At 28.8% G+C, this 12,448-nt stretch overlaps 2 protein-coding genes across 2 annotated transcripts in view; both read left to right on the forward strand.

Annotated features, from left to right (window-relative positions):
- LOC111615631 overlaps positions 1–5,397 on the forward strand; it is a 31,023-nt gene extending 25,626 nt beyond the window's left edge. The window contains exons 15-22 of the mRNA XM_023357049.1: positions 129–236; positions 337–446; positions 526–640; positions 3,879–4,016; positions 4,088–4,278; positions 4,364–4,591; positions 4,673–4,898; positions 4,974–5,397. Coding sequence (XP_023212817.1) covers positions 129–236; positions 337–446; positions 526–640; positions 3,879–4,016; positions 4,088–4,278; positions 4,364–4,591; positions 4,673–4,898; positions 4,974–5,120 — 1,263 coding nt within the window. The 3' untranslated portion in view covers positions 5,121–5,397. The remainder of the gene's footprint in view (positions 1–128; positions 237–336; positions 447–525; positions 641–3,878; positions 4,017–4,087; positions 4,279–4,363; positions 4,592–4,672; positions 4,899–4,973) is intronic.
- A 4,833-nt stretch (positions 5,398–10,230) lies between these two features.
- On the forward strand, positions 10,231–11,002 carry LOC111615633 (DNA polymerase zeta catalytic subunit-like). Its single transcript, XM_023357050.1, has 3 exons — positions 10,231–10,357; positions 10,458–10,567; positions 10,647–11,002. Exons 1-3 carry the CDS (start codon positions 10,343–10,345, stop codon positions 10,771–10,773), a joined length of 252 nt encoding a protein of 83 aa, XP_023212818.1. The 5' UTR covers positions 10,231–10,342; the 3' UTR covers positions 10,774–11,002.
- Positions 11,003–12,448: the final 1,446 nt, after the last annotated feature.

The raw sequence follows: 12,448 nt of genomic DNA on the forward strand, positions 1-12,448 counted from the left end.
GCTGAGTATGATATTTAATTTACAAATTTAATAAAATAAAGTGATTTTAACAAGTGTTATTTCTATAATTAATAACTTGATGTAAAAAAATAATAATTTAATTTGTAAATAATTGAAATAATTTTCAGCCTTTATATAAACTATTGGATGCCAGACAACTAGGTTTAAAACTTATTGCAAATGTTACCTATGGTTACACCAGTGCTAATTTTTCAGGGCGCATGCCTTGTGTCGAGGTGAGAAATCTTAAATTTTTATTCTAATAATATTTTATATTGGGTATAGAAAATATTTGAAGTGTTAAATTATTTAATAAATTGACTTTGTAATTACTAGATTGCTGACAGTATTGTAGGAAAAGCCAGGGAAACTTTAGAACAAGCAATTAAACTTATTGAAACAACGACAAAATGGAATGCAAAAGTCGTATACGGAGATACGGACAGGTACTTAAAAAATTGTATTAAAATTAGTTTTTTCAAAATGTAGATGATAAGATTTTAATAATAATTTTTTTCTTTTTAGTGTTTTTGTTCTCTTAGAAGGCAGAAGTAAGGAGCAGGCTTTCAAAATTGGTAAAGAAATAGCAGAAGCTGTTACTGCTATCAATCCTAAACCAGTCAAGTTAAAATTTGAAAAGGTAAATAAATAAAAACTCTACACATTTACTAAAATGAATGAATACCTTAGCAATTTCTTGGATAGTTTAAAATTAAAATTAAATTAGCATGAGGTTGACAAAGACCATTTATATTTTATCATCAATTATGCTGAATGTTTGTTACTATTGCTAACATAACTAGAAATTACCAGGAACCTCCTTATCTTCATAAATAAATAAATATCAAATTTCAATAAATGTCAGAAAAATTATAAAATATACAGTTGACCCCCCTATAAGATCATAGATACGTTCCATTCTTTAGGAATCCGATTTCTTACGAGTCCTTCCAATCACAGCTCGACACGTGTGAAGTTTACGGACTACGACTGATTGAAAGGTTTTCTTCCATAAAATTAATCGATTCTAGACTAATCCGACTCAACATTTCCAAAANTTCGAGTTTATTGCATATTTATGGCAGTTTCGATTTAATATTTTATTTTACCGATTTCAATTTAACGCAATTATTTTCACTGTTTTATCTGTAGGTAATTAATAAAGCTGAATTACGCATTGGTTTATTTAATTTCATTCGGATTAAATGAGTAACGTTTGTTAACGTGTGATACATTTTAGTGTTCAATGGAATTTTGTGAAAGCGAAATGGTGTCAGTCAGTTTTTCCAGAAAACAACCAATGCTGCTGTTCACTTCCTGGCATCATTATTTACATATTTCTTGTAAAGCGGTAGAAATATTTGCGTTACTTGCTTGACGGCGCGGAAAGTAGTTCGGCTGCCCGATGACGTTTTACGTAATTATAGGAGTTTTTTTTACCGTTTTTTACGGATACCGTCGCAATTTTTTCGTAGTTTTATTGGAATCATAATTATAGGAACCCGTTTTATAGGGGGGTCTACTGTATATTTTATTTTTTAATTACACTTTATTAATTTTATTTTACATGCCACTACAATGTTAGCAGTTACATCTATAAGACTATAGACATAATATATTTATGTATATATATATATATATATGTCTGGGTTTCAGATGATTCATGTGCTTGTAAGAAAGATATTTATGAAAGAAAAGAATCAAAATAAATAAGATAAAATATGAAAATGAATAATAATTAATTACATGGGCAAATATAAAATTTGTAATGTATTAATGCAACAGTCAAACATTGTTTTAGCATTGCCATTTGCTTGCCTCTAAAATTGACACTAAATTGAGTGTGGTGCTAAATTTATTTATTTTATTTCATTTATTACGCATACTGGATACACTCCTTGATGCAGGGAGCAAAATCATCTCCCAAAAAGAACAAGACACTTAAATACAATAGGCATAAGATTATAATCAAAAATTATATATTACAATATTAATTTAAATAAATAACAATTTAAATATTAAGATTTAAAAATCAAATATAATAATTAGTTAAAGTTTAAAGTTTGGGAGCATCTGTCAAAAATAATACAAAACCAATAAACAAGATAAAAGTAAAACAAACAACCAAATGAGAAAGCAAATTGCTTACCTATAAAGAAGAAATAAATTAGTAACGAAAACACAGCACTGACAGATGCTCCCAAACAACACCAGCAGCAAAGCCAATTTTATAATTGAGGAATTACGCCCCCTAAGAGAAAAAAACAACAGATCTTCTTAGAAAACAAAACACTTTAAATTGATAACATGGTTCCGATAAAGTTTTAAGAAATAAAGACCTGGTAAGAACTTCGCAACCAAAAATTTCATCACGTAACACCTTAAGACGCCCACATTTAGCCAAAATATGCCAAGCATCCACACTTTCGTTCTCAACGCAAAAATTACACAATTCTCTCGAATAATTATTCAAAAAGTTCAGAGAATTAACCTAACCTATAAAGAAGAAATAAATTAGTAACTAAAACACAGCACTGACAGATGCTCCCCTGGTGCTAAATTGAAGGACCTAAGACAGCTAGAGTTTGTGTAATGATGAGTTTTACACACAAATTTAATAGTTTAAAAGCCTTGAGATTTAGTAATAGTTTCCAGTGTAAAATCATACATTTAGTAATTCACAGATACCAATAGATTCCCTATTTAATTTTTGACAAAGATCCATTAACAGTTAATGGAGGTGGCATTAGATAAGAGGATATTATATCGACATTTGACTGTACATGGTACTTTTAATATTTACGTGATGTAAGTATGGCAATGATTTATTAAATCAGTCTTCAGATACGGGATGGTCTAAATAATGATTATGTATGCTTGTCCCCCATAGCTATTGGACTGGAAATAAAGCTTTGACTTTACTGCCATGAAAGCATACCAAATTTTAAACAGAATGCTTATGTAATCAGTTGAAGCATTTATATCAAAACACACAGTTTTACTTCAGTCAGTTTGGTTTGATGTGAGTGTCATTGATGATATTGCAGACATCTCATCTAAATTTGATTTCTTGCCAAGCTCAAAGCAGTATCTGTTGCCACTTTGATAAACTTGGCAAGATTTATAGGCAAGAGTGGAATAAACAGTCTTCAATGAACGTTTGAGGATATCCTGGGCATCTGTATTACCATACACTAAGTTGTTGGTGCAGTCTTCTAAAAGTGCATGTGTCCTTCCATGTCGTCATCATTTAATTGTGGAATGAGAACATTTTCTAAGCTATCTAGATACATGATACTGTTAATGGTTTCCTCATGGAAAAATGAAGGGGCTGCACACTTAATATGTTTTATTGCCATAGGTAAGATAAACTTTTGGACAGTTGCAAACATGTTCTAACAGTTGCTTGTGGATTTTTTGGAGCCAAAATCGTGCAGTTGTTGGTATTCATTTTACCACAGACTTGTGTGATGAAATGTTCATTCTCCAGTGCAGATATTGTTCACAAATGTCTTGTCTTCCAGAATTTGATGCAACATTTCTGCACAGAATTCTTACTTTATTATTTTACTCATCTTATTTGCATTAGTAATATTTGCAGCATTGCAAATTTATGTGATTTAAGTGCAAACATTTACACAAAACCAATCAAGTGGTTGGTTGTAAAATACCAGTTATACAAGAGGTGCATTGTGTTGATTTCTTAGGACTATGAATGTAGCTCACTCTCATTTGTTCCACAACATAATTATCCCCCAGTAACCCCCAGCTATTTCTTTGTCATGACAAACAGAACAATCGATCTCAACAAAATTTTGGTAACAAGTAAATTTTAAATATGTTAAAACTTTATTCTTATAATTTTAAATATTTTTTAGGTTTATCTTCCATGTTTATTACAAACAAAGAAAAGGTATGTGGGTTATATGTATGAAACTCCAGATCAGGCAGAACCCATTTTTGATGCAAAAGGCATCGAAACCATTAGAAGGGATTCTTGTCCAGCTGTTGGAAAGGTAGAAATTTTAAACATTTTATTATTTAAAAATAAAAATAAAATGTTTAGTTTTTAAATTGCATATTTCAGATTTTAGAAAAATCTCTGAAAATCTTATTTAATACCAAAGATGTATCACTAGTAAAGAAATATGTTCAAAAACAACTTCAGAAATTAATAAACGAGAAGGCCAGCCTTCAAGACTACATTTTTGCAAAAGAGTACAGGGGTCGTTCTGGATATTCCAGAAATGCTTGCGTTCCCGCTTTAGAAATAGCAAAGTAAGTGTGTTTATTAATATGCAACATATTGTCAATGGAGACAATCTCGCTTATTTTTGCTGACTTTATATAATTCTGTCTGCAGGAGGATAACGCGCATCGATCCCAGAGCCGAACCTAGAGTTGGAGAACGGGTACCTTACGTTGTAGTTTATGGTTCTCCCGGATTGCCATTGATTCAACTCATACGACAACCTCAAGAACTCTTGCAGGATCCGGGACTTAAAATCAACTCAAAATATTATATTGGACGAGTTATATTGCCTCCACTCCATCGGGCTTTTTCCCTAATTGGAGTTGACGTCACAAAATGGTAAAAAAAAATTTGACTTCACTTTCTTATTTGGCAAAGGAATATAATTTGTATATTTAAATAACTTTGTTTGTTTTATAGGTACGACGACATTCCACATTTGCAGAATTCCATAAATCGCATTAATCCACAAGGCCAGTGTAAAGGAACGTTGTCACAGTATTTCACTCCTCTGAATTGCGCCATTTGTAACGAATTAACAGATCAAGGAATTTGTAGTGACTGTAAGAAGGATTCCCAATATGTCGTTTTTATTCTGAATGAAATGATTAGGAAATGGGAAAGGAAATTCCATCATCTTTCTCAGGTAAGGTGTATCAGTTTTACCAAACAAAATTATTATATTTTTGTTCTTGCCTAACATCAATATCTCAAATTTTAGATTTGCCAAACCTGCACAAGGACAAGAAATGAGACAAATCACTGCATATCTCTGGATTGTCCCATTTTGTTCAAGTTGTGTTTGTCCAACAGAGACTTGTCTCAAGTTACTTATTTACGACAATTACAGAGCTCTCTAGATTTCTAAATTTAGTAAATTTTCTTAATTTAATTCGGCAAAACGAAAGTTTGAACTCAGTTTTTCAAAAGTAAATATATACATATATATTTTTCTTATGTTAGAATGTTCCTAAAACCGTGCCTTAGATTGACGTAGTTGTCAAAAATATTGGAATTAGTTAAATTTCTAGCATTTTTAACAAGTTTTAGAATTTTTATCGTACAAAGAAACAAAAGAATATTTCCACAAATGCTTGTAAAGTGCATTTTTAATTGTAAGTTACTCTTTAAAATATTTATGGCTAAGCCACAAAAAATATGAAATTTATAATCTGCATATTTGTACATTTTTATAAAATTATAAAAATTTATGCAGAGTAATATATATAGATTTAATATATATTTTCTAAGAGTAAAATTTAAAAAAAAATTTAAAAATTTATTTTCAAACCAATCAATGCATATATATACATTGTTGGTTTTGCTATTTGCTATACTTTCAATTTTTCAGAGGAAAACAAAAGTATTTTTAAAAGTTGTTTGAAAAGGCAATTATAAGATATATTTATTAAATTATCGATAATATATTCTAAGAATTATCTCCACATCAACACAATTCTGTTTCTCGTGAACTAGTCATTATTCGTTCATTTTTATCATTTTCAATTCAGTTTTTAGCATTTAGAACTTCATCAATCGACGTCCATAATACATGCAACTTATCATTGGGACCAATAGAGTCATTTATGCATTTTGGTTCACTGCATTTATTAATGTATACAATAATTACGAAATTCCGTTTCGTGCAAAATTAAATATTAAATGTATTTTATATTATATTACATTGTTTGTTTTCCATTTCTCACACATACTTGTCTCTTTCAAATCCTTTTAAACTTCTAACAAACTGTGGTCGTGTGAAGAATTGTGTACTTAATCCAAAAAAAATTTTTTTTTTTCTGGTATTTATGTTTTATAACTACATTCTTTTTAAAATATTATTTAATATCTATAAACAAATTACGATTTTTCTTTAAACATCATTAAACTGTGCAAGAAAGTTAATGCAAATCTTGCATGGTTTAATTAAATATACCTCTAAAGACAATCAGACCAACTTTTACAATATGTTTTTGATATTATACAGAAGATTTCCCTCTCAGAAATTTTAGTTTAAAGATTCACATTTTCTAAATTAAATTAAAATTTTAAAAAAAATCTATGTACAGTTGTTTTTTGCCCATATAAAAGTTGTATATTTTATTACAATAAAAAAGTCCACGTAGTTATTAATTTAAAAAATTTTAGGCACTTATTAATTATAAGAAATTGTTAAGTGTAATGTGTTATTGTTAAAAATAAATATTTCATATTTGTTGTAATATATTATGAAACAAATTTGTTATATTGTTACATAAACAGTTATAAAATGAATATTGAACATTTGTATGTTAAAAATATATAAAACTGAAAGTTGCTGCTAAATATTCTGTAATTTAATGGAAGGACTTTTTACGGTTAATTCTTCTATACTACTGGTTAATATTTTGATAATTATACAAGAGAGTCATCATTTGGTTTTCTATGTTTTCGAGGATCTAAATTTATGCCATTTCATAATAATTTCCTTCTTGTTTAATGTACATCCGGCATAGTTTCATAAGCTAGTTATTGGAATGTTAATATTTCTGGTCATGATTATTATTTATGAATAAATAACAATCATGTTAACTTTTTATTGGTTATGTTTAAGAGTAAGATATGAGATGGTCCAGTTTTTCTATCTTCTGTTTTGACACGTAAGGAGACTTGTTTTCATCTCTACAATTTATAAAAATTGGTACGCTTTGTTTAGTGATCCCTAAGCATTGATTCCTTACATATTAAGCTCATCTTAAACTATTATTTCTGTTAAAATTCCTACATTACTTTTTTGCTAATAATTAATAATTTGGGATAACAAAGCAATTAGATATACATAAAACTACTAGACAGTTATACAGGGTAAGCCAAAAGTCAGTTAACTAAGATATACTTTTAAGATTATTTTACAGTTAATTGACTTTTGAGCTATTCTACATACCAGTATTTGACAAAATTTATATTTTATCCTTCTAATTTTGGTATTTTTTCTTTGTTCAAACAAAGTAGAATTGTGTTTTTGTCTCTTCATTGTTACACAATCTGTTGTAGACTCTAAAATTATTCTGATTTATGATTTAAAATTGTTTTTCTGAACTAAAATCTGTAGTATTTTATATGTTAAAAGGGCTTCAATAAATTTCATAATAAAAGAAAACTAACCAGTAAATTCAAAACATTAATTAAACTGCTTCACAATAGTATAATCAAAATCCTTTAGTATTCCAACAAATACTTAATTAAAACCATCCTTTTTGGCTCTGTAAATTATCGTCAGGTGACACAAAGATTCCAAACAAATAAAATAGACTAATAATAAAGTAATTAAAACTGTAACTCAAAAATGTGCTGTTTTGCAGGCACAGAGAGGACCACTTTTTGTGTTTGTCGCAGAGTTGGCAAGCAGAGAGCTCCACCTTTTGGCTCTAGTTAGACCCTATCTCTCGACATTCGCCCTCTCCGCTGTGGCAAGAGACTGATAAGTCGAGTCGAATTGAGCTCAGACCACAACTCCGGTTACTTGGAACCATGGTCATTTTGCTCATCTCATTTTCAAAAGGAGCAACAAGTGTTTGCCTAGAGTATTGAGGATTTTGTCATTTTCAGTTTCTCGCTGGTAGTTATCACAGTCACGTGAGATAAGTTTTACTTGATCCCACAAAACGTGCGGAAAAACACTGCGGTCCTCTATTCGAATGGCCCGTGCAGTTTTTATTTTTCAGCTCTTGCTTCACCTTTTGGTCTGTACTTTCATAAGGAACCGTTTTGTTTGCCTTTCCTTCTATGCAATCAAATTGAATATTTCTACAACTATCTCTACTTCTATTTGCATTTAATAACTTAATTTACCTCCTTTCTGTAAGGAAAACAAAAGCAAAAAGATAGTGGATACATATGAATATTCTAAACATTTAACAATTTCTTAAATTGTAATATTTAAACAACGAAAAAAAATACATATAAGTATCTATATTTATACACTTTTTTAAAAAAATTCAGGGTGGCTCAAAAGTCAGTTAGCTGTGTCTACGAGGTTTCTCCTGTAAAAATTAGTGATGGTTTAAAAAATGGCAATCAAATCAATGGTAATTGTACTTCTCTTAGTTAATTTAGTTTACTTAATTGCGATTTTTTTTTTTGTTTCTTCTATGGTTAACTGTCTTCTGGGCCACCTCTTATCTATAAAAAAAAATATATTTATATTATTATTTTTAATTATCGATTTAATTATAATTAATGTATGAGACTATGAAAAGGAAAATCATAAAAGGAAACTATCAGGAAAATTCCCAAAATTAGCAATATAATTTTTTTTTCTTTGTAAGAAAAAAAATGTATAAAATATTATATTCTTCATGCACTCGAATGTAATTTTATGAAATAAATTATTTAAAAAATATATAAAATATTCGTTTTATTTCAATTAATTATAATAATAATAATTACAATTAACAAAGAATTTAATTAATTAATTACATTAAAATTGTAATATTTAGTGTAATATTTTAATTGTAAAATGTGTAGTAGCAATAATTAGTTAATTCTGTTTAATTAAAATGTATTTAATATGTACAATTAAGCCTTTAGAATATATACAATATAATTATTTTTAAAATTATTAATATCAATTTTTATTAACAAATAAATATTCCATTAAATAGATTAAAAAAATAAAATGTCTTAATTACAATTAAGATTTTACTGAACTTTTTTTGAAAAAAAAATGATGAATTTTAAAATTAATTATTATTAGATTCATGTAATTAAATTAAGATGACTTGTTATACTGGGTTAGAAATGAATTAACAAAAATTAATTTAAAAATAAACACACATTTGTTTAGTATTTACAACAAAGTTTAATTGAGTTTCGATTGTAGTTAGTTACAATGCAATTAAAATCGAAACATCGTTTAATTGTAATTGGTGTTAATTGAGTTCCGATCAAAACTGGCAAATTAACTTCAGTATTGATTACGCTCAACATTTGCAGTCAATTAGATTTAAGATTGTTCTTAATTACATCTAAAATTAAAACGTTAATTATAATTGTCGCTAATTGAGTTCAGGTTAAAACTGTGAAATTAACTGCAGTACCGACTTCGACATTAGATTTAAGATTACACTTTAATTGTAATTAAATACAATCTTAATTAGTGACGTAACAATTAGGATGTTTGTAGTGCTACGTGACTGACAGAAATCGATTTTTTTAAAGGGTTGAATGAATGCTTTGATAACGTTTAGCAGACGTTATCGAAATTCAATTAAGAACTCAATTATTTTGCTTAATCGACATTATGTGATCAAGGACAGGCTTTAAACTCATTGAATAGCTTAAATTAATTGCGACACCGTGGGGGGTTCAAAGGTACATAAGTGAGTTGTAAATGCGGTGTTTACGATTCGTGTCCACGTGTTCGATGTCTGTACGTTTCGCAATTGCCGAGTGAAGATTGAATGACCAGTCAGGAAGTAGACTTTAATCAAAATAATTTCAGGGGGGATGACTCATCACGATTTATCTCCATGTTTATTAAAACATAAATAACAAGGTTACACACACACACACAACTCGTTCCTTCTACGATGATTTCCACTTAAAACGGATGTTATTACATAGAATAATTACGTTTAAAATGGGTAAATTTTAAACGTAATGATTTAATTGATTTAATGGGGTTTAGTGCTGCAAAAAAGTGGTACAACCTTCACCTTTTTCTTTTAAATATCTTCTCTTAACTGTGTATTGTTAATTGTGATTAATTTTAACCTTTAATTGTTGTTCTAGTTTTTGAGTGGAATTTCTAGTTTTAATTGTGTTCCATCGGGGTTTGAACTTAATTAAGTTGGAAGAGTTCGAAGCGTTACTGAATCAAAAGGTAATTATTAAATACTATTATGTTAACTACTTCAATGAGTTGGGATTAAATTATACAAATCTGTAAACAAAAAAAAAAAGAATTGATGTAAAAAAATAATAATTTAATTTGTAAATAATTGAAATAATTTTCAGCCTTTATATAAACTATTGGATGCCAGACAACTAGGTTTAAAACTTATTGCAAATGTTACCTATGGTTACACCAGTGCTAATTTTTCAGGGCGCATGCCTTGTGTCGAGGTGAGAAATCTTAAATTTTTATTCTAATAATATTTTATATTGGGTATAGAAAATATTTGAAGTGTTAAATTATTTAATAAATTGACTTTGTAATTACTAGATTGCTGACAGTATTGTAGGAAAAGCCAGGGAAACTTTAGAACAAGCAATTAAACTTATTGAAACAACGACAAAATGGAATGCAAAAGTCGTATACGGAGATACGGACAGGTACTTAAAAAATTGTATTAAAATTAGTTTTTTCAAAATGTAGATGATAAGATTTTAATAATAATTTTTTTCTTTTTAGCGTTTTTGTTCTCTTAGAAGGCAGAAGTAAGGAGCAGGCTTTCAAAATTGGTAAAGAAATAGCAGAAGCTGTTACTGCTATCAATCCTAAACCAGTCAAGTTAAAATTTGAAAAGGTAAATAAATAAAAACTCTACACATTTACTAAAATGAATGAATACCTTAGCAATTTCTTGGATAGTTTAAAATTAAAATTAAATTAGCATGAGGTTGACAAAGACCATTTATATTTTATCATCAATTATGCTGAATGTTTGTTACTATTGCTAACATAACTAGAAATTACCAGGAACCTCCTTATCTTCATAAATAAATAAATATCAAATTTCAATAAATGTCAGAAAAATTATAAAATATACAGTTGACCCCCCTATAAGATCATAGATACGTTCCATTCTTTAGGAATCCGATTTCTTACGAGTCCTTCCAATCACAGCTCGACACGTGTGAAGTTTACGGACTACGACTGATTGAAAGGTTTTCTTCCATAAAATTAATCGATTCTAGACTAATCCGACTCAACATTTCCAAAATACGTATANACGGATTAGCTCGAGACCGAAAGCAGTTATATCGGGAATTGAAATTTGTTTTCGCCATTTGATTCGGCCGCCATTTTCAAATTGAAGAATCGAGACCGGATGTGGAAGGTTTAGCAGCCCGGTTGACTATCACGTGACTTCGATTCAAAAATTTATCGGCAACAGAGTTAAATGAACGACTCCATGATTTTCGGTTTAACTGTAATTTAGCCCTCTTGTTTTTTAAGATTAAATACAATTAAAAGCTTGCTACACGACAGATTTACAACATCCTTTTATAGTAGATCCTTTTAACCTACTTTCTCGTTTATTCAGCCAAAAAAAAGCTGCTTAATCAGTTTTGTTTACAACTATTTTACGGACATGTAAATGACTCGTCGCTTTATCACCATTTTTTTTTTTTTCCTTAATATTCTGACGTCTTTCTCTCTCAAATCGTGCCGCAAATTAATTCGCTTTAAGTCAGGTGATATTTGGAATTTTCGTGTAATGACGAAATTCAAGCTTTGACAGAGCACGTGATCATATGCACCAATCAGCTTAAATGAATGACTCACGTGATTCTTTTTAAAACTTAATTAATAATTCATTTCGTGTCTGGTTAATTTTTTAAAGATTTAAAAATGGCGTTTTAAATTATTTAACGTTTAAAATTCTAAAGAAGGAAAAAAATTTTATTATTTTTTTTAAAGAAATTAAGAATGTTGCGTAATTTAAAATTATCCAATCACGAACGATTAGTGCTGGAACGTAACGTTTTAAGAATTCAAATTTAATAATTCGTACCTGTGAAATTCGTTTTACATTCGAATTTTAATCATTTATATTTAAATTTCATAATGTATATATAATTAATAAGTTAGTTTTATTTTAAAAAATAATGACGAAAACTTACGTAATTCGAAATCAACGAATCATTACGAGTTTAGCGTTTCACGTAACAGAATTTTAAATAATTGGAAAGTCAAACGACAAAATTACTTTTGACGTCATAATGTGAACAGGTTCGAGTTGTAACATTTTACATTAACGTAAAAAATTGCTTTAAAATGGAACATAATTAAACATCAAAATTCGTAAACAGGATTTTTATTAAATTACATTATTATACGTGAAAGTTTTTTTTAAAAAAGTATAAATAACGGGAATTATACGTAATAATGACGTAGTTCGTGCATAAGTGGCTTGTTGACTCCGAAAACTCTAACGGAGGAAAAAAAATCAATGAAGAATTTTCCACAATCGCTGAATTAATATTCTA

Source organism: Centruroides sculpturatus, unplaced genomic scaffold (assembly GCF_000671375.1).
Source record: "Centruroides sculpturatus isolate CEXI.00-Female unplaced genomic scaffold, Cexi_2.0 scaffold2344, whole genome shotgun sequence".
NCBI lineage: Eukaryota > Metazoa > Arthropoda > Arachnida > Scorpiones > Buthidae > Centruroides > Centruroides sculpturatus.

Bases quoted from the DNA above. Each gene is read 5' to 3' on its own strand.
- LOC111615633 (XM_023357050.1), top strand. The intron at 10,568-10,646 runs GTACTTAAAAAA...TTTTCTTTTTAG, and splicing joins GTATACGGAGATACGGACAG to CGTTTTTGTTCTCTTAGAAG.